This window comes from Passer montanus, unplaced genomic scaffold (assembly GCF_014805655.1).
Source record: "Passer montanus isolate IOZ18808 unplaced genomic scaffold, ASM1480565v1 scaffold60, whole genome shotgun sequence".
Taxonomy (NCBI): Eukaryota; Metazoa; Chordata; class Aves; order Passeriformes; family Passeridae; genus Passer; species Passer montanus.
Window position 1 is genome coordinate 306,269 of NW_024371038.1, and position 22,127 is coordinate 328,395.

The window sequence follows — 22,127 nt, forward strand, 5'->3', positions numbered from 1 at the left end:
ACACACTGATTTGTAGGTTTTTTCCCTATATATCTGTCTTGGCTATTAGTTTTTGTCTACACCACAATGTCCAGCTACGAAGTGCTTCAAAAACACCAGTCTTTCTTCCTACATGAAAGATGAATTTGTCAGACTTGAGTTGCACTTTCCCTTCAAATTTGCTCCCTGGGCCCAAACTTGGGCTCATCCATGTCCTGGAACTCCTGGCTTTGTTTTCTGTATTGTCTCCTTCATTTTTAAATCTCCCTGTTGAAACCACTGCAATTAACCTAATGTTGACCTTGGTCTTGCTGCAAACCTACACCATTTTCTCTTCTTGTGACTTTCCCAGTATCCTTATTTTCTTAGTCTTCAGGAGAAACTCTTCAGATTTCTAAAACTGTAGCTGCTGGAGACAGACTGCTTCTTTAGTACTCAGACAGTGGGGTCTGCTGCCCTTAGAACTCCTCCCTTAACCCTATTCTTTTTATGTTATTTTCTTCCTGCTTCTCTCGGAAATAATACACAGATGTATCATAGAATGATGGAAGGATCATTAAGTCCAACCATAAAGCTCACCCTGCTGAGTCCCCCACTGAACCATGTCCCTGAGCTCCACGTCCGCACATCTGATGCTGAGCAAATGCTCCAACTGCATTTGCAAGGGGTGCTCCTGTTTCTGCAGTGCTTGTGTCTGCCAAGATGGTGCATTTGCAAGGTGTCTGCCAAGACAGTGCTACGTGTAAAACATTCAGCCTGCAGCTGTGCGTCTCTGGTGTCGATGTAGAAATGGTTTCCAGAGCTACAGCTGTCAAGTACCGCTCAGATGGTGCAGAAGAGCATGTTTTCTAAGATCAGGTGTAAAAAGTATTTAAAAATCACAACCCTAATTTTAAAATGAAATCAAATATGTCAGGCCTTGCAAAAAGACACTGAAAAATTAAAGACAAACCAGAGTTTTTAAATCCTTGGTAAATTTAGTGGATATATTCAGGTACATTCTTTCTACAGGAGGTACCAAGAGTCCAAATGAATCCTTGATGAAACAGGACTTTTTAAAGGAATTCCAAGTTAAAAGACCAGGAAGAATGAGGGAATGTTCCCTCTAAAAATTGAATATGAGCATTACATTGTAAGGTTTCCTTGGTAACAAAAAGAAGATAAATCCTTTTGTTCTGTGTTAGTGCATTAGGGAGAGATTTCATCTACACTCATCCCAATTTGTGCTAACTGTTCAAACTGTAGTTGTCTCCCCTTTTGTGCCATGATACCCATCATTAAGTAATATTGGATCACTGCAGGAAGAAATGGATGTTGTGAGTATAGACAGAAACTCAGAGAGTAGCATCACCAAGTAATAGGAAGTAATAGGAAACTAGTAATATGAAGTAATAGGAAACTAGTGCAACACCAAGAATCTAAAAGAAAGTCATGCAGCAAATTAAGTAAATTTGGTCTGTACTAGTATATCAAATCTGATAGACTACAGATGAATGAGAAAGTGGTTGTACAAGTAAAGACAATATAATGGGGACCAGATAGCATATTTCTTAACCACAGGTATTTTGCTAATATTTTTTGTCACGTGTGTTATCATTTTCAAGGTATAAATTTATAAATGACTGTGTAAACATTTCACTTTCAATTGAATGGGATTTGGCAGGGTCAATAGAATACTGACTAACATAATAGCTGGAGTCATCTATAGGTAATTAGGTGACTCTTAGTACCTTCCCTGCAATTCACTGAAGCACAAAAACAGGTATAGATCAGTAATAAGCAGAAGGCAGGAAAAATGTGATTTGCACAGGTTTCTGATCTCTGTTGCTTTACATAGCAACTCTGTATATGACACCTTTTGACAATAAAGGCGAGCACATAGATTTTCATGTGTCCAAATAAATTGAAATACCTGACCTATAAAAATGTACATTTAACTGAAAAATCCATGCAGCTGATTTCACAAATGACCTGCATGCCAGAGGGGAGAATGAAACCATTTTCAGAAGTGGCACGTCATTTGGGCATTATAATTAACACAATTGTAAATCTAATGTTAGAGTTGTATTTTGGGTGGGGATATTTTTGATTTGGCTTCGTTTAGTTTTATTTTTTAAAATAACTTATTTTATGTCTGCCTAGAATAGAAACCTGTTGGCAAGGAATACTAGATAGTTTGTATGCTATCTCTAAACCTGCTCTTCACTGATAGTTGGGGAAAGAAAGTTACTATTCCCCTGCTGTCCTACAGCAATTGTGTTAAGTTTTTTATAGACATCACACTGCTAAACAGGTGTTAAGTTTTACTCCAGTGGTGTCTTCATTTTTAGTAACAGACAGGATACATAACTGTTTAAATCAGCTGTTAGGAACCGCGTGAAACAAATGTAAATTAATTGCACCTCAATTTGAGTCTTTGGATTCACTTCTTATTGCTCTTTTCTCTTATTTTGGTAATTTTAGTGACAATCTTCAGCTGATAATAAGAAGAACCTATTCTTAATAAAAAAAGAAGACAAAGAGGTTTCACTTTTCTCCTCAGCATATCAAGCCAAGTGAAAAAGTCAAAATAGAATCTCACATTGTAAAAGTGGCTTTTTTGGAGTTGGACAAAAACTACATAGCTTCACCCCTGCTGCTTAGAACAATAGGTTAATAACCTTGACATGGAGTTTGTTCTTCTTCTCTGTTGCAGCCTGTTAATCACCACTGCCATTACCTTGTATTGGCAAAGTGCTCTGCAAGGCAGAGCCTGCAGATGCCACCGCCCTCAGCTCTGCCAACGAGGCACATCAGGTGGTGGCAGCTGTCATGTGTCTTTGTGCAGCTCAGGAGAATGGCCGAGCAGATTAAGTTCCCACAGGTCATTAAAGACAAAATTACCTGCTTTCTAAAAGCTAGATATATTCCTTGAAGTGATGTGTTTGGCTGTTTCTTAGTTTTCAACCATCTTCTTTCCCAGACTTCCAGCACGGTCTGAAGTTTCCTGGTGCATTCTTAAATATGCCGACTTATTTTCAAAAATTTGATTGAAGAGAAAAACTCTTAGAAGTTATCTGCAATGTTTTTCATTTCTTTTCGTGAGAGGTGGTTTAAAGGCTTTCTCTTACAATGTGAGATTACTTATATATTTCTATGTAGTACTACCATGCTATGCAGGTAATTTTTTAATCATGGGTGATAGGCTTTGAAACTGATTTTAATTGATAGCATGAAAATTGTACTAACTAAAGTTGTGTAATGACAGCCAGAATTATTTTAGCTCAGAGTGCAACACCAAATATGTTCTGAAAATTGTTACCTCACCACTGAACTTCAAAGAGTTTTATGAATTCTGACACTGATTTTTTGCTTCTGAGACAAAACTGTCCTAAACATTACAGGGTTTAAGTATTAAAAGAGTTTTATGAATTCTGACACTTTTTGCTTCTGAGACAAAACTGTCCTAAACATTACAGGGTTTAAGTATTAATTGCAATAATGCTAATACCCATTTTGATGTTTAAATATGTATTAATTAGCAGAGTGTATTAGGAGATGGATCATAATAATTGGTTGTCCCCTGCATCATTCTTCATCCCCATGAGCTCCCTGTTCCTGAGGACCTGATTCAGCAGGCCTTGCCTGACACTTGTGCAAGTGATTGCAAATGCTTTTGACAAATGTTAATTGGGAAGCACTAGAAGGCTGGATGCATTGTAATCAAAAGCAAATTAGAGCAGTTTCACAAGATGTCAGGCGAGCACTTGCAGAACAGATCTGGGGGTTTCAGTAGTCGCTGGCTACACCACAAGTTCAGCACAATTACACAGGCTGTGTTCAAGCAGCCAAGAATGAGACTGAAGAGAAGACAGGCTCTGCAAAAGTTTGGGAGCAGGAGAGGGATGATAGGCACATCTTTGCCTTTAGTCTTGAAAAACCAGATCATGATGATCAAAACTTCGCCCTAAATTCATGTGAAAATAAAAAATAAATAAAATTAATATTCTAAACCTCTAATGTAAGTGAAACATAACTGAAAAAGGGTTTTGAGAAAATGGTAATTTGCCAAATGGCTGAAATTTAATATTATGCAAAACACTGATTTACAAAACAGCTGCTGAAAAAAGTGAGACTGCTCTTTATTTGGGTTTTATTTTATTTATGATTTAATTTAAAGAAGCTGCATTGTCCAGTAAGTCAAGAATGCAACAGCCTAGCAGAATACGAAAAAAAAGAGAAAGAAAAAAGCCGAAAATATTTTTCATGGGCTTATTTTTTCTCAGCACAAGCCTCTGTACTGTTCTGTGCCTGTAAAGCATTTTGAACACTAATGAATATTTGGAAATAATGATAACTGTTGCAGTTGCTTTACCTGTGAAGGTGTTGCACAGCCATTCCAGACTCCATTAGCATTAACTTATGTTATCTCTCCAAAGCCTGAAAACCCTGGCATGGCTCGGGCTGCACCTCAGCAGCTCCAGCCATGAGTTCCTGCTGTGGGTCAGTGGCAGGAGCAGCTGCACATCCTGAGCAGGAGGGATTTGGCCTAAGCCTGTCCTGGTGTTGCCTTGAAGATGAAAACTCAGTCCTTGCCACTGGCTTGTATGAATTGTGTCTTCATACCTGCTCTATCAAAAAAGGATGTTAAAGCCCCGAATGTTCAAAGAGGAGAGCGCCATGTACCTGCTGGGTGCTGCCTCTGCTTGGAGCTAATCGGGCATGCAGCTCTCTCAAGCAGCACGACTGCTGGGTAGGAAGATGTTATCATAATTATTGCCCTGGAAGGTGTGCTGGGTGACTTGAAGTTTGGGGGTCTGTTTTTCAAAAATGGTCTCGTTAGTTACAGCCCGCTGCCTTTGTTGTTAAAGCTGGACTACATTGTTCACGGCACACTGATTCAAATGATTCTATCTATTGAGTTGTTCCTGCTGCAAATGTGATTAAGTAATCTTTAATTGCTTTGAGCATGTTTGTTATGTACTGATAATTCCCTAGTATGCCTTTCAGCTTTTAGAAATGTAACTATCAATTTTTATTACAGAAGAGATTATTTGGAGAATGTGGTGAAACGTCATAACAGTATGAGCTGGGAGTAAAAAGAAAAAAAAAAAAATTTCAAAGTTATATCTTAAGCATCGAGAATAGCAATAAGAGTAATATTAAGATAAAGGAAAGGAGACGCCAGAGAATCCTTGAAAGCTACATAAATAGTTTTTAAATAACATTTTTATATATAATTCTGAAGTAATTTATTTTATTATTACTCTGTTTTTTCCCTGTGCAGTGCCTACCACAGCAGTGACAATAACTTCTTCAGCAGAGCTTTACAAAACCACAGTGTCAACCACTAGCACTACGTCACAGAGAGGTCCCATAAGCACAACATCAGCTGGAGGAACAAAGGAAGGAAGCAGAGGACCCAAACCACCGCCACCCATTTCCACAACCAAAATCCCTCCTGTGACAAGTTTTTTCCCTTTGCCAGAGAGATTCTGTGAACCGACTGAGGCCAGGGGGATTAGCTGGCCTCAAACACAAAGAGGAATGATGGTTGAACGCCCTTGCCCCAAAGGAACACGAGGTATTGCCTTTAAGACTATATCTTGATGTCAAGCAGACATTTCAAAAGCAATATGCAGCTCTCTCATGATGAATATTTTTTAATCTCAGGCTGTCTGTCCCATGATTTTTTTGTTACCCAGGGAGTGCAGTATCTACAGGCAGTGGTCAAGTGAAAATCTGCAATTGTCATTTGAGCATAGCCACAGAATTACCTTGTGCTTGCACTTGTGTGAATCCAGGTCAAATTTTAGGGCATTGCTTGAGGACTGTTGTGAAATATGCTTACAGCTGCCTTTCTCATTATGAACTCCCCTCTGGATGAGCTCCAGGAAAAATCAAGGGCTTTTTGTTTGTTTGCAGAAAACGTCTGGTACTTTTCACAGACTTTTTTTTTATTGCTCTTTGTGATCTACATTATTTCCTTACGTTTTTGTCAATTATTGTCAACTACTACCATTAGCAGCATTCAGAACTGAATGTTGTTTAGGAGCACAGTGTAGCCAATTTCCTGAATACATGCAGAAAAATGGTTTCCATTTCACTGTTGTTTTCTACATCTGTTGTAGGAACTGCCTCGTATCTCTGCGTGGTCTTAACGGGAATGTGGAACCCCAAAGGCCCTGATCTTAGCAACTGTACCTCACACTGGGTAAATCAGCTGGCTCAGAAGGTTGGTTGAAACATTTTAATCTGGCATACACTGGTGATTAAGGATTTTAACTCTGAGCATTAATATTTCAGTTTGTTGAAGTTGTCTTTATTACTCTGTGTTCATTAAGAGAAGGAGTTATGTGTACTCCATGTGCAAAGTACTGGCCAACAGTTATGTTCTTATGTGTGTTTTCATATGCCCTCTCTAAATTCTTATGTTGAATTTGTGATTACATGTCCTCATCACTATTTAAAACAAAGAAGCTTTGCTTGTTTTCAAAAACCAAAAGAATATTTCCTTAAAAAATCAAATACTATACAACACACAGCAAAACCTCTGATATACAACAAGGTTTTTTTTGTTCACTAAAAGATTACACTGTAATACATAGATTTTTGTCTGAGTGCATTGATAACAGTATGATTAGACCGCAGAACCACTTTCTGTGTTTTCCTTCCCTACTGAGATTTGCAAAGTTTATGAAAACTGGATAATTTGTTGTCAGTACAAGGCTACTTGACTTTCAAATGCCTCAAGCACTGGTATGAACAAACAGATTTCTTACTGTCTGATAATGGCAGTAAAATAAAAGTGAGGATGAATAGAAGATCGAGCCCAAAAGTCCCACTCAGATTTCTGGTTTTGATGGCTGTTAAGAACTGCTTTTGTGTGTCACGGATCTAAGAACCTTTAATCTTCTGAGATAAAGAGAACGTTATTGGTCTCAATTAGTTACAGATTTCAATGTATGTGCAAATGGTTATTTCACCACAACAAAGGTACATAGGGAATTGGAATTAGGAGCTGCAAGCAGAACAAGAGACCCTGCTGAGATAATAGAAACTGTCATTTCAGATCAGAAGTGGAGAAAATGCTGCTAGTCTGGCCAATGAACTGGCTAAACACACCAAAGGACCGGTCTTTGCTGGTGATGTTAGTTCATCAGTGAGGCTGATGGAACAGCTCGTGGATATTTTGGATGCTCAGCTTCAGGAACTACGGCCCAGTGAAAAAGACTCTGCTGGAAGGAGTTATAACAAGGTACACACCTCCCATCACCTCCTCCTGCAGGGATAACAATTGCTCTTGGGTTTGGTATTTTCTTCCTTTCAGAAATATTAATCTATACTTTGTTCCTGCATGTGTACAGTTCTGGAATAAGCATATGAGAGAAAACAGCAGTAAATACATAGCAGAAAGTTGTAATTACCTTCTTTAGGGAATAAGATATAATTCACAATAGCTGACTGGTCCTAAAATACATAGCTGTGTCCCATATTAAAATCTGGAATGCATTATAACTAGTGTGAGGGAAATGAGTATTAGCTCTCAGAAATTCTGTAACAAATCAGCATGTTTATCCAGTGATCCTTTTAACCCTGAACATGTAATAAAATCAGTGGAATTCTGCATAGGTGCAAGGTTTTATTTTAATCCAACTTCCTGCAGAATAATAGCACTTTCTTAGACTTCTAAAGACACCAACATGACTTATAATTGATCTTTATAAAAAGGCCTTACTGCACATAACTAAAACGTGAATTAATGTTTTCTCTGGAAACATGTTCCAAGAGACATTTCAGAAAAAATGTGTCTTTGTGGTTTAAATACAAATTACAGTGTTATTACCTTTCCTCTTTTTCTCAGAGGAAATGCTATATTTCTCAGCCTCTTCCTTGCATGAGCCAAGTCAGCAAGCCACAAATGAAATATTTTTTCGTTCTCCTTTAGAGAGAGATTTGTACACTTCTCTGTTATTTTGGCAATAGTTTTATTTACAGTCCCTAGATGCCCTTAAAATAGTTTTCCCAGAGACAGATCAAGTGCCCACACACAGATTTTTTCCTTTGACCTTTTCATACAAACCCCACCATTTGGGCAAAAGATATCTAGACCCCTGAGTAAAGGTTGCTGTGCTGCTTTTGACTGGGGTAGAGTTAATTTTCTTCACAGTGGCTAGTATGGGGCTATGTTTTGGATTTGTGCTGCAATAAATCTTTCATATCTTTGACAAAAAGATGTTTCTGTTAATGCTGAGCAGCACTTTCACAGAATTTTCTTCTTTTTATTCTGCTGCACTGTCAAGGAATTTGGGAGTGCATGGGAATTTGGGAGGGACACAGCTGGGACCTCTGAGCCCAGCTGACCAAGGGGGTATTCCATACATATGATGTGACATCATATTCAGCATATAAAGTTAGCGGGAATTAGGAAGAACTGGAGGACTTTGAAGTTATGGTGTTTGTCTTCCCAAGTAATCATTCCATGTGATGGAGCTTGGCTTTTCTGGAATGGCTGAACACCTGCCTACCCATGGGAAGCAGTGAATTAATTCCCTGGTTTATTTTATTTTGTTTTACCTATTGAATTGTGTCTATCTCAAGTCATGGATTTTGTCAGTTTTACCCTTGTGATTCTTTCCGCAATCCTGCTGGTGAGCAAACAAGCAAGTGGCTGTGTGGTTTTTGGTTGCCAGCTGGGCTTAAACACAGCTGGGAAAAAGCATTTCCTGTGTGATGTTCTTTTGTAGTCATCATGAAGAGAAACTAGATTTATGTCCAGGCTGTCATTCAAAATCAGGATTTGAAACACCAGAGTATTTTTTTTCTCTTTCTGAAGTTTTCCAGAATCTTTCTAACTTCTGATTTTCTTTTTCCTTATTAAAAAGCTCCAAAAACGAGAGAAGACGTGCAGGGCTTACCTTAAGGTATATCTCCTGTGCTGTCACCCTGCTTTCTCCCTGCTTCAGCAACCTGCCACGCTTTATCATCTTGCTGCATGATCCTATGTATTTCAGTCTTTGATAAATGTGTATTGTGCCCCATATCAACTTTACAAATGTTGGCTTTGCACAGGTATAACACTCCGAAAAAAAAATATCAAAGTTCATACCTCTTGTAACTTAACTTGTTCGAAACTAAAAGAGCAGAAGGGATTATTATCTGAATTTGGAAGTAACATCTCTCTTGTAAAAAAATTTTGGGTAGGGGTAAAAAGCTTGCAACTCAAAGAAATTAGTTCACTTTGGTAGAATTCTATATCAAAGACTGTTTAGAGTTAATTTGCTTGCAAGAAAAATATACATTATGTGGCTTGATTTGTGTGTATTCTTATGCCTAGTAAAAATCACTCCTTCTTACAGTTTTAAGAATTGTTACAATTCAGTGACTTGAGGATACAATGCAAAGACGAACATTTCTCTAACTTCACAGTAAAATGTCTGCCACGTGTCCCATTAACCAGGCTATATAGAAGCGTGTAACACATTGCTACCTGATTTCCAGTTCCTTTCATCAGCTATAGAATGGTTGCCTGTAGTGGCCAGCTCCTTTGCTGCAGTACAATGCCAATAATGTCACCTCGCCCTTATGAAGGGGAGAAAAAAGTTCTAGAACAGACATGTCTGCCTCTGAAAGGTTTTGTTGCAGATTTTTTGAAAACTTCTTTAAAAATACTGGTTGTTACTTGTATCCTCTGAGATTAAATGTAAGAATTATTTTTGGAAAGAATTTTGAAATACTTTCCAACATAATAAAATTCAGATTCTTACTGAAAAAGAGATTTCTCTGTACAGGGCACCTCTGTCCTTTATCCTAAAGCCCTGAAAGTGGATGGGAGATGTCCAGTTATACTGAAATTTGACAAAAAAGACAGAGATCTGGAGAGAACTTCACTTCTTAAGCAATAATAGTTGTAATAGGTTTATATTAGAAAATATATTTTAATAGTACAGGGTAATCCATCAGATGTGGTTTGGGTAGAGTGGGTTTTTCTGCTTCCTTTTCATTAGCAAATAGGATTGTGAGAAGAGCAGTAACGGGGCTTCTCTGGCAGCTGTGTCACAGGGGCTGTGGGGTTTTTCCCATCCATTTGCCTCTCTCTGAGAGGAGAAGCACATCAGAGATATTACTGGGCAGGTGATGATTTTCCACAAGGAAAATGCAGAGTTAGGTTATGCCATAATAAGCAAAAAGCGTATCGTATCAGTGAATGCATACCGTCAGTGCTGTATGGCGATACATGAGAAACCAGAGCAGAACCTTAATTTCCAACTGGTGTCATTTTCTGTACGTCTCAAATGGGCTTCTCTGCTTAGATAAGACTAATAAACCTCTTGAAATTACAAATCAAAAGCTGACTTACACTATGCAAATGAAGCGAGTTCCCACTTTGTGACAGAGAATTCATTTGTACCTCAGATTAGAGGCTCCAATCTGTATTTCTTAGTGACTAATGAATCTGGCCTCTGCAGACCAATTTCTGTTCCACTCTAGTTAATGGCTGCAGCAGTATCAGTGCGAGCATTTTGACTATTCTCCCATTAGAGAAAGAAAAAAGGCTTTAAAGCCACTTCCAAGTATCTTCCACCTGCCAGGAAGGTCGTGGTGGCTCACAATGCAGACAGAAAGAGGATATTGAAATGGATTAGGCTAATTAATCTTGCTCTGACAATAGCCTTGACCAAGTTTTCCCATTCATTTGTTTGCACAATATTGTACTCCAGACTGACATCTTTCTGTTTGTATAATGTGTTCTGTTTCCATTTCCAATGCTTTTAAATTGATCAAACAAATTATATATATGCTTAATGACACATTAGGAATAGGTAAATGGGACAGAGTAAACAGGGTGTTACAGCAGTGCCTGCTGTACTCAGTGCACAGCAGCATTATGCATTAATGTAAAAGCCTGCCTTCAATTGATTACCTGATTACTCTGATTGGATTATTTTGTAAAATAATGTAATCATGTCACTGAATTATTCTTCTTCCTTATTTATTACTACCTTATATGCAGCTCAGTGAACCTTAAAGCATGATGATAGAGTTGTTACAAGTAAAACTTTTTAAAATAGCAGCTTTTATTCAGCTTTACAGTTTTGCCGTCGCTGCTAGCAGGAACGGTCAGTGGACATCTTGTTTGCTCTATTGATTTCCTTTTCTAACTGACCTTTGTGCAGGAATGGGAGTTGGTAATCCTTCTAAGTATCTATGAACAGGTACAGGAAAAGGAGGGGGAGTGAGGGTGGCCAAAACTAATTTATATCCACTGAGTCAGCTTCATTTCATGCCTCCTGTAATAAAGAAGGTCTATTTGTCATAGACAAGTAGTTTATATACTATGGCTGCACTAGTGGGGCTCATTTTCCAGAGGACTATTATTGTCATTTTAGCCTAAACTGCAGAGTGCTAATTTTGGCGTTAGCATTTTTAAATAGAAGTTATACATTTTGACATTAAGATGAAAGCTTCAGGCAAGACTTCTGGCATTTATTTTTACATTTTTTCAGCACATTAATAATACCATACTTATATCTGATACAAAACAAGTCAAACTTGCATGTTTACTGCTTAGAGACCACACAATGCTAGTGGCTAGCTGCGCTTCTATTCATGCTAATCCAACAAACAGATGGAAAATATTTTAATGTTGAAAATAGTGTTCTTGTGCCATTAAATCACAGTAAATCATTCTGACAGTTAAGTATTATAATTGTCGCCGTATAACATTGGGAATTTTCCCCAGCTGCCTAGGGCTTCAGACCTAATGATAGTTTTCTAATGAATGCAGGCAGTTGTGGATACAGTGGACAACTTGCTCAGGCCTGAAGCTCTGGAGTCCTGGAAGGACATGAATTCTTCAGAACAAGCCCACGCAGCCACAATGTTACTTGATACATTAGAAGAAGGGGCTTTTGTCTTGGCTGATAACCTTGTAGAACCAAGCAGAGTCTCAATGCCCACAGAAAATATTGGTAAGTAAACTTCTTTTTGAGCATAAGTTAAAGTGCTGTGTGTTGCTTTACACAAAAGGAGGGAAAAGTACTCCAGACAGCAACATACTTTCTGAAGGCTGAGCTGTGCAATGTTTGTTGGAAAGGTGAGTGCTTCAAAGCAGGGAAAACACACTTTTCTTGTTTGAAATTAGCCTTCTTCTTTATTGTCATTAGTACATTATAAAATGGAAAGTAGTTGATGTTACAAAGTTGATTTATCATTGAAAAATCATTAGCAGAATGCGTGGATTTGAAGAGTGCTTAAAAGGCAGAGTATGGATTTTTTGAGGTAACTGCTTTCTGTAGAGCTGCAGAGAATATGCTTCTATTAAATATAAACTGTTCCTAATAAATTTAAATTACTTTTTTTGCAATGTACTGTGGCAGTTAAATATTTTAGGCACTCAGCATAGGCCAAATGTTTATATTAAACATGACTGCCTTCAGGTAAAAATGTGTTCAGTGAACTACATCTCCCATAATGCAGAATAGCTATGCTCCAGAGACTGCAAAATAGCTGGAGATAGTTGGAGCGTAATTTAGAATTTAAGTGGTGACAGAGAAATGAAGGGGTTTGGTATTAGAAATGTGCAAATATTGTTGCGCAGGATGTGCTAAAGCAAAAATCATTGCTATGCATAAAATTAAAATTCCTTGTTACAGAGATTAATGTAGTCTTAGGAAGGTACAAGGAACCTGAAAGTCTGCTAATATGCAGAGTACCAAGATAGAGACTTGGAATAGACTGCAGAAATGAGACTTTTCACGTTTCAGTGTCTGCATATTGGTAGCTGTAGATGATTCCGCCTAGTTTTTAATTGAGTAGGAAGTTGGGGAAAGGATGGGGAAAAGTCTCACAGCCTTCATCAAAGGAACTGCACCAGTTGTTTTGAAGGAATGTGGGTAGAATCACAGATCTGCCTTTGGATGTACACAAACAGTTCCATGGAGATGAGTAGACACTGAATATTCTTGTGATAAGCTGTCTTCATGTCATAATAACACTTCCCTGATGACATGCAAGACTGAATTGCTAGTACACATATGTATGTATGACTTGAAGAAAGAGAAGTGCTTTCCTAATTTCATACTTTTTGTCAGTCTGTAGTTCAGAGCTGTAGCTAGACTGGTTTAATATAACACAGATTTTTGTCAACCATTTGTCCATGTTCACCTATATGATTTTATCTGTCCAAGAAAATACAGCATTCAATGGTAATCCCATAAAAATTTCCTGATATGCAATCTGTTATAAAAGTAATACTGAGTGGCATCTGATTTTCAATTTAAATGCTTATTAGCAGAACTAATAAAATGGTTTCCCATAAATATAAAGAATGGGATGTAGAAAAAAAATTGGAAATAATTTTTAGCTATGCATTCTGATTTAGCTGAATACATGGCATGGGTATACTTAGGTATTTTTTGCTGACTGTTTAAAAAACTATAAATCAATACTTAAAGTTCTAAATTTGTCAGCAGAGGATACTGCATAGGCATTAAGATCTTCAAAACTAACATTTTTTTTTTGCAACATGTATGTAGTATCTTTAAGTGGATGTTTTGTGGGCACAAATTTGAACAAGGTTTGATGTCATGTTATCACTACTAAAATGCTGTCATTTTAGCAGTGTGCATTAGATTTAGTTAAAGAAGCTATGTCTGGGTGATTGAAGCATGCAGTGCAAATCTGCCTTACAGACAGCCACGTGAGAAAACTAAATAAAGGCTGGGGGAAAAATTGTCGTCTGGCATATTGTAATCTGGCCAAGAGACTTTCTCTGCATTCTCTTTTTTTAACAATTTTTTTTTTCCTCTGGTCTGCTTAGTTTTGGATGTTGCAGTGCTTTCTACTGAGGGCCAAGTGCAGGATTTGCGATTTCCTCAGGCTGGTAAAGGAGGCAACTGGATTCAGCTCTCTGCACGAACCATGAAACAGAACAGCAGGAACGGTGAGCCTTGGGCACGGAACAGTGGAACTCCATTAACTTCTATAAAACCTACCTTACCTAGTTAAAATATCAAAACAAAACACCACAAAGCTGCTCTGTGGCTTTTTTTTGATGATCATGGGTACCTGGTTGTTTTTCTTCAAGTCTGTGGCCTGAAAATGCCTCTCACTTTACTGATGCTTAATTGTCATTAGAGTGCAGGTTGCTGTAGACCTCTGTGGAGTGATTATGGGCTTTTTTTTCCCTTTTGTAGGACTAGCCAAACTGGTTTTCATTATTTACAAAAGTTTGGGTCGTTTCCTGAGTACTGAAAATGCAACCATAAAGTTGGGCAGTGACTTGGCAGGGCAGAACAGCACGATCGCCGTCAACTCCCACGTCATCGCGGCCTCCATCAACAAGGAGTCGAGCCGGGTGTACCTGACTGATCCTGTGCACTTCACACTGGAGCACATTGATGTGAGTTATGCTAATGAGTCAATGGGAAGGTCACAAAATCAGCAAGAGAGAAAAGCAATGCAGAGAAACAACCTTTTTCTCCATTTGAATTTTAAATGTTGCACTAGGTCAGAGACTCGAGTTAAGTCTATGAACATAAAATTAAATGAGCCTGGTTCAGTGATTATTAGAACTTAAGTGTATTCTTAATGAAAGCTAATTCAGTAATCAACATGAAAATGTAAATGACTCATTTGTTTCTAACTGAAAATTAACTCTTACCTTAGTAGAGGGGTAGAAAATAAGATTCTTGATAGTTTGATGTAGTTAAGTTTTAAGACTCTTTAACTTTTTACATTAATTATGGACCAAGTTATGAAAGCTTATACAAATTTTTCAAATTGCATTTATTCAGCAAAGAATAAAGTATGGTACCTTGATCTGTTATACTTCGAATTTATGTATATTTTCTTCGTGGTATTTTGTTTAATGTGTTTCTTTGCTCTTAAGTTTGTCCTTTTCTCTTTTCATGAGTGACATGGGGAAAATAAACAATCACTACTGTAATAGAGAAAATATGGTTAGATTTTTTTTTCATCAAAATCGATAGGCATTGAAGAGTGAATTTTTTAGTGATACCTATTCACGTGACTTTGGCCTGACCAAAGGTGAGAACCAAAGGAAAAAAATCCTATTTTCAAATTGTCAATTTCAGAAAAAAAAACCTTCAGAATAAATTCACAGGCCTAAATTTCCAGAAAGGAAAAATAGCTATAATGTACCATCCATGCATAAAAATTGTAATTATTTAAGATGGGGTCTACAGGAATTGAGACTACATTTCAGAGTGCTTCGGACTATAAAGTCCCTTTTAAACTAGATGTCTTCCTTGTGGAACATAGTCCACAGCTTTGCTGATGGAAAAACTTTATTGTCCAAAACGTGCAAAGTTTAATCTAAATTACCTTTTACACGTATTAAACAATTGTTATTGCCATCTTAATGTGTAAAAACCTCATTTTATGTTTTCCTTTTATCTCCCAGCCTGACAATTATTTCAATGCAAATTGTTCCTTCTGGAACTACTCAGAGAGGACTATGATGGGATACTGGTCAACTCAAGGCTGCAAACTGGTTGACACAAACAAAACTCATACAACGTGTGCTTGCAGTCACCTCACCAACTTTGCAATTCTTATGGCTCGTCGGGAAATTGTGGTAGGTAATGATATTTCCAGCCATCAGCAGGGAACAAACTTAAAAGACTTAGCTTTAAATTTTTAGCAAGATCCAAAATTGCCAAAGTTTCTTTAGTATTTATGGCTCCTTCCCACTCTTTCCAAAGCAATTTGCTTTCTGTAGCACTTTTCTTCCACATCCATAAAGTTGCAAGCAAAATAACAGGGAAAACAAGGAAGAGCAAGAGTTTTCTGCAAGCCATATTTTAAAGTTACTGACCAACCTTACAATCATTTTATAGACTCTCTCTCAGTGCAGATGGAGAGTGTCTGTTGAGACAGCTGTGCAGGCTGTTCCCTGGAAACCCAAGTGCCAGCTCTCCTTGCCAAGGAAGGTCAAGGAACTTCCATACTGGTTGTTTAAACACCTCTTCATAGTCAGAAATCTTGTCTATTTAAAGCACTTCCTGCATGTCAGGGGCCCAAGAGCATGCAATATTTGCAGGGATAGGAGACTTCTCATTAAACCATTGTATTTGAAAAGGTCACTGTGAAGAACAGAAGTAAGGAATCTCCTTTAGCTAAACATAAGATTGAAGCCAGAATTACATGGGCAACGTATTCTGCATTTTGTTCTGATCATTGTGAAAAGCGCCATTGTATTTGAAAAGGTCACTGTGGAGAACTGAAGTAAGGAATCTCCTTTGCTAAACATAAGATTGAAGCCAGAATTACATGGGCAACGTATTCTGCATTTTGTTCTGATCATTGTGAAAAGCATTGCTTTCTTCTCTGCTGTGGAGTTGCGGGTCTGTAGGAAGTCCTAGGGAAAGCTTTCCTCCCTCCTTTCATCAGAGCCTAGTAGTACCTTAAAAATGTTATGTTTCTCTGCTCATACTTCCAACCAGTCTGCAGTGAGCCATAGAAAAAGTAAAAATGCTATCTGATCTGGATAAAATAGCCACATTTTTCTCTCAGGCCTGCTCCTCTTTTACTTACCCTGATCTTGCTCTTCTGGGAAGCTGACCTGAGACTGAGAAATTACTGAGTACATTTTGCCCATCTCATGTAATGAACAAGTAACTTTTCTAGATACCTGTGAAAATAGGTTTTTGTTTATACTCATAAAGAGTCATATTAATTTTCTCCATTCTTGGTTATTTCTAGTACAAAGATGGAGTGCACGAATTGCTCCTCACTGTCATCACCTGGGTGGGAATTCTCATCTCTCTTGTTTGCCTGGCCATCTGCATCTTCACATTCTGTTTTTTCCGTGGCCTGCAAAGTGATCGTAACACTATTCACAAGAACCTTTGTATCAACCTATTCATTGCTGAGTTCATTTTCCTAATAGGCATCGATAAGACTGAGTACAAGGTAAGTTTTCTCTCTGTGTACTGATCTCGTTCTCTGAAATGACTGTTTGAAATGGATTTGAATTAAAACATGACAACACTGACAAGTTTTTAGCACTCCAACACAGCAAGGCTGAAATAAAAGCTCAGCATGAAAATAAGATAGATATATTCATACATAGTATTTACATCCATCCAAAATATGCTTTTTATTTTCAGTTGAGAAACACTGACTATTAACAAAGCAGGTGGTTAGACTTTTGAAAGAGGAGATAGAATTGAATGTTGACTATTAGGAACATAAATATGTTTTCTATATCTATTCAAATGTCTTAACAGGTATTGACTACATTTTCATATATATTAGTACAAAGCCTTTTCTATATGTATACACATTTTTTACATTTCACATTCAGGCAGGTATTTTGGTGGTATTGGTAAAATTAATTCTGACATGATTCATTGGGTTGAAATTAATAATCTAGCATAGTTTCATCCAGAATTTGGCCAATCAGGAAAGAATTCAGACCAATTTCTGTTACAATGGTAGAAATTTCCATATTACAACAGACAAAAAATTGTGGGGCAGACACATAATTTTAAATATGTAGTATCACATTACGCATAGAGAACCAACTGCTCATGTCTAGGATTATCTAAACTGTAAGTCCTAAAACTATATCAGTTTCAAAATAAAAAAGTTGCTTATAAAATTAAGAAGTTCACTCTGAAATTGATGACTGGGTGATGAGGGTGCAATTTCCATATCTTCATTCATACTGTTCAGATAATTCACTTTCTGTAGCTACTGAGCACATATTGGTGTTTTCCAGTGTTCAGACTATGTTTTGAGATAGGGAAGATGCTCCTAAATTTGTGAAAGGTTTCTAATAAAACTATCTGCAGTTCTATTTGCATTTTTCAGTTGGAGAGGTAGTGATGTGAAGGTTTTGTGGTTTACATTTCCATCTCTCTCTTTCTTTGCAGATTGCATGTCCAGTTTTTGCAGGTCTCTTACACTTTTTCTTCCTGGCAGCCTTTGCCTGGATGTGTCTAGAAGGAGTGCAGCTTTATCTAATGTTAGTAGAAGTATTTGAAAGTGAATATTCTAGAAAGAAGTACTATTATGTTGCTGGCTACCTCTTCCCTGCTACAGTAGTTGGTGTCTCAGCAGCTATTGACTACAAGAGCTATGGAACAGAGAAAGCGTAAGTAATTGCAAGTGACCTGAGTGTTTTTCAAGTGAATAATTTTTTAAAGCCTATTAGCTGTCAGAGGGTCCCTGACAGACTAAAACACCATCTGAAAGCTTTATTGGTAAGAGAATGGCAATGCTGTGCACAAATTACAATCAAGTCTTTTGTAATTCTCTAGGTTCAGGGGATTTGTACTCTAGAGAGACCAATTCTAAATTATGGTCTTTCTTTTAACACAAAAGATTGACCTGAAACAAATTGAAAAAGTAAATAACTTTTTGTACTCAGATGTATATTAAGCAAAATTTCTCAACGTAAAGTATCTGACGAGCCTAACCACCCAGTTTTAAGCTAATGCTTCATTAGATCTCTTTGTTCAGCTGTCCCTCTAGCTAGCTCTCATTCCAAAGTATGACAGTACAATATTCCAACCTATATGTTTTATTTTGGTAATATTTTATCAGGCAAGTAGAGTGGGATTAAAATTAGCCGCTACCTTTTATTTACAAAAATACAGATGTATATAGGAAGTGACAGAAGGTAGACAGGAAACATTTCTGAGGATTTGAGTTGCTGGAGGCATGAATTTGCCTTTCAGTAGTGTTTATTTTGTCCTTTGATGAAATTAGTTACAGAAGGGGAAGATATTGTTGACTACAAGAAAGCTGCTTGATGTTGCTACTGATGAAAGACAAATAAGAGAATTCAGCAGGGAACTGGGCTGTATGAAAAATGAATTGCTAAGTGAAGTTGGCCCTAATAGGTTTATACGTCATTTAGTCTGGTATCTTATGTATTCTTTCTCTACAGTTCAACTCCCAGATGGGACATTTTATTTATACCATATTATTATTCAGCAAAACATGGCATCTGAGCATTTTCGGTCTCATATTCCTCAGGCATGAGCACTTAACATATGATATAAAGTTAAAAGCAGGCTTTGAAGATCACATGGGAAGCCTGCAAAAATTATTTACTGATGTTAGTTTCATTAGTCCATGATAGCACCTGTCACCAAACCTTCTGACTGAAAGGAGGGCTTGCTCTGGTTTTGTTTCTCCTTATATTAGTTATTCCTAATGATGTAGTTTCAGGTTCAGTCGTGTTACACAGAGTTCATTAGGAGAGGTTCAGGTTAGGTGTTCATGGAATAAGTGGTACTGTGCAATGTTCATCATTGTTTACTGGCAAAGTGTTACCTTAAGAAGTATTTTTGCATTTTCCATTTGTCAGACTGAGGTGCTAATGCAGCTTTTCACTTTTCATTCTCTTTCTTCCATAATAGTTGCTGGCTACACGTAGATAACTACTTTATCTGGAGTTTCATTGGACCTGTTACTTTTATTATTCTGGTAAGAAGTTTGGGTTTTTTTTCCTTTCTTTTTAGATTGCCTCACAGCAGATTAAAAAAATTAAAATTAAATTAAAATTTCATTCAATGCCATCCTTATTCACAAGACATTCCATAAAAATGCTTAGAAACAATCTGTAATGTGACTAATAGTTATATAAATGTATAGAAATCTTTAAAGAGTGCTGACCAAATGATAATTGTCAAAGCTGTGGTGGCACTTCTGCATGGCCACTTTTTCCTAATGGCTTGAATTCTGAAGGTCATATTGACATGTGTGATATGAAAGATCAATGAAGTACTAAACACAGGGGTTTTTTAAAAGGAACCATTATTATTGCTTTCACTACTGTACACATTCTAGAATTTAACTGCTAATTATCCAACATAATTATCTCAAAAGGGTATTCTAATGCAATGGATAATTAAATAAATTTTTGTTCCATTACACTTACACAGTATTTGTGTATTTGCATATGCACATTTTTCCGTGCCTACTTCTGTGTGTATTTGTGTTGCATGTAGTGCCTGTCAGCACAGAAGTTCCCCTGTTTTAGTATAAACAATGGGCTGTTACGTAACCTGTGCACATTCATTGCTGCAGACACTGTGTGCCTGCACCCATCTGTGCACCCACAGCTGGGTGCCCCACTGTCCCCTTAACACAGAATGCTCACTCAGACATCAATTACCAATTCTCTGAGCACTTCCAGGTACAAAGCCTGTAGTCACCTGTCAACCAGGGAGAGAACTTCTCCCATTTATTTCAGACTAGCAATGCCAACACTACAGAGTGGAGGAATTTTTGAGCACAGTGAATGCAAGATGCGCATTTTGGCTCACCTGGGTTTTCTCTGCTATCTCTGTATCTTTAAAGCCTGGCTTTACTTGGGAAATACTGTTTTCTCCCATTTATTTCAGACTAGCAAGATGTGCATTTTGGCTCACCTGCGTTTTCTCTGCTATCTCTGTATCTTTAAAGCCTGGCTTTACTTGGGAAATACTGTAGAAAGCTGGCTGGGGACATAGCTTATGTACATAGAGGCCTGTTCTCATAATTGCTGATAGTTTGGAGGGATGAATTCATTTGTTTTCATGCTTTTGAAATCTTAAATAGTTGCATGTTTTCCTGCCCTTTCATAGTAGTAGAGTTGTGTAATGTTAGTAGAATTTCAGTTCACTTGAATTTCCAAATTCAGGAATTCTACTTTTCCATATTCAGAAATACTATTTTTTCAGTGTGAAGCACATGCATCAGGCATAATTTTGAAATTTCTTTGACTTTTATAGATCTGTGTGCCAGACATCATATTTCACCACTTTTAGTACTTATAGTACAAACTGATACTTTGATTATGGAAATTTCTACTAAAAAATTTTCCTGGCCAATGTTTTGGTTTGCATTTACTCTGTTTATATCAAAAACTATTTGAATCCTTCAGCGATCACTTAAGAAAAGATAGTTGTGCAGTGTAGAGGTTGTTAGAGTTCATTGGCATATTTTCAAAGACATGAGTGTAGATGCCAAAATTTATGTGTGTATGACTTGAATTAGAAAAATTATTGTGTTAGTAAGTTTTAAGTGTAGACCATAATAATTGCACAGAGTTTATTCTAAATACATTTAAATTAAATCATATCACAGAATGATGGGGATTTAAAAAAAAAAATTAAATCTACAATTGCAGTTGAAAATCTTAGAAAGATAATATGTTCAACATGATAGAAAATATTTTTTTAACATTCAGAATGATGGGGATTTTAAAAACAATTAAATCTACAATTGCAGTTGAAAATCTTAGATAATATGTTCAACATGATAGAAAATATTTTTTTAACATGAAGTTGTTTCTTGCAGTTGTAATTATTCTGAAAATTGTTCTGAGTTTCATGCTACAATAGTTAAGTCATGTCAAGTCTAGTTATGTGGTGATAATTTTCCTTTTTTTTGTGGCTCCTTCCTTATTTTATTGTTACTGGGGGTATTTTGCTAAGTCACCTATATTTCTCTTCCTTTCTCTAAAATAACATTTCACATGGGAAGCCTTGGGCTTTGCTGACGGCTTTTTCACTTCCTCATAACCAGGTCAGAGTGAGAATAGAGGTGAAGGACATTTAATCATATTGACCATGTACAGACATAGTTCACTATTATTTACTGGCCATGACATTATTATCCTCCAGCAAATCATTTAGACTGAGACGCAAAAGGCTTTTGGGAGCAGTATTCCCAACTTGAAAAATATGAAACAGCAGGTAGCAATCACAGCACAGTTCCTAGGAGTAATTCTTCTCTAGCAATTGCTTTGCCCTCTAATCGTCCCAGCTGAAAAAGCAAGAGAAACCAGAGGAAGAAGTGTGAGAAGTGTAGTGGCTGAAAAATAATATGTCATGTGCATTGTAACCAAAGAGCTATATTTGTAGTGTAGCTTACTTAGTGTCAGCAGCATGTGAGAATGTTGCCCTGGTAAACTTTTTAACATGTGGCTCAAATGACTTCTATGTTTCTCACTTTAATAGTATTGCACATAAATTCTTTTTTGACAGTATTCTCCTCTCTTTTAATTTACAGTTTTTTTCTCTGAATCTATAAACATTTTTATTTGCGTCAGTACCCATTTTTGCACAAAATGAGAATGGGAAGTATGAGGGGGAAGCATGAAGCTCCTCAGTACATCTTCTGAGGAACTTTTAACTTCACTATTT

The 22,127-nt window shown here is 37.1% G+C and overlaps 1 protein-coding gene across 17 annotated transcripts in view; it reads left to right on the plus strand.

Moving 5' to 3' along the window:
* The window catches only part of ADGRL2 (adhesion G protein-coupled receptor L2), a 309,215-nt gene that overhangs the window by 268,004 nt on the left and 19,084 nt on the right, over positions 1–22,127 (plus strand). For 12 of the 17 annotated variants that reach the window (XM_039727088.1, XM_039727105.1, XM_039727087.1 and 9 more), the window contains 11 exons: positions 5,246–5,542; positions 6,090–6,193; positions 7,031–7,216; positions 8,844–8,882; positions 11,747–11,930; positions 13,781–13,903; positions 14,157–14,362; positions 15,386–15,559; positions 16,687–16,896; positions 17,862–18,082; positions 19,356–19,422. In XM_039727088.1, coding sequence (XP_039583022.1) covers positions 5,246–5,542; positions 6,090–6,193; positions 7,031–7,216; positions 8,844–8,882; positions 11,747–11,930; positions 13,781–13,903; positions 14,157–14,362; positions 15,386–15,559; positions 16,687–16,896; positions 17,862–18,082; positions 19,356–19,422 — 1,811 coding nt within the window. The remainder of the gene's footprint in view (positions 1–5,245; positions 5,543–6,089; positions 6,194–7,030; positions 7,217–8,843; positions 8,883–11,746; positions 11,931–13,780; positions 13,904–14,156; positions 14,363–15,385; positions 15,560–16,686; positions 16,897–17,861; positions 18,083–19,355; positions 19,423–22,127) is intronic. The other 5 variants (XM_039727092.1, XM_039727098.1, XM_039727094.1 and 2 more) reach the window with 1 other exon arrangement.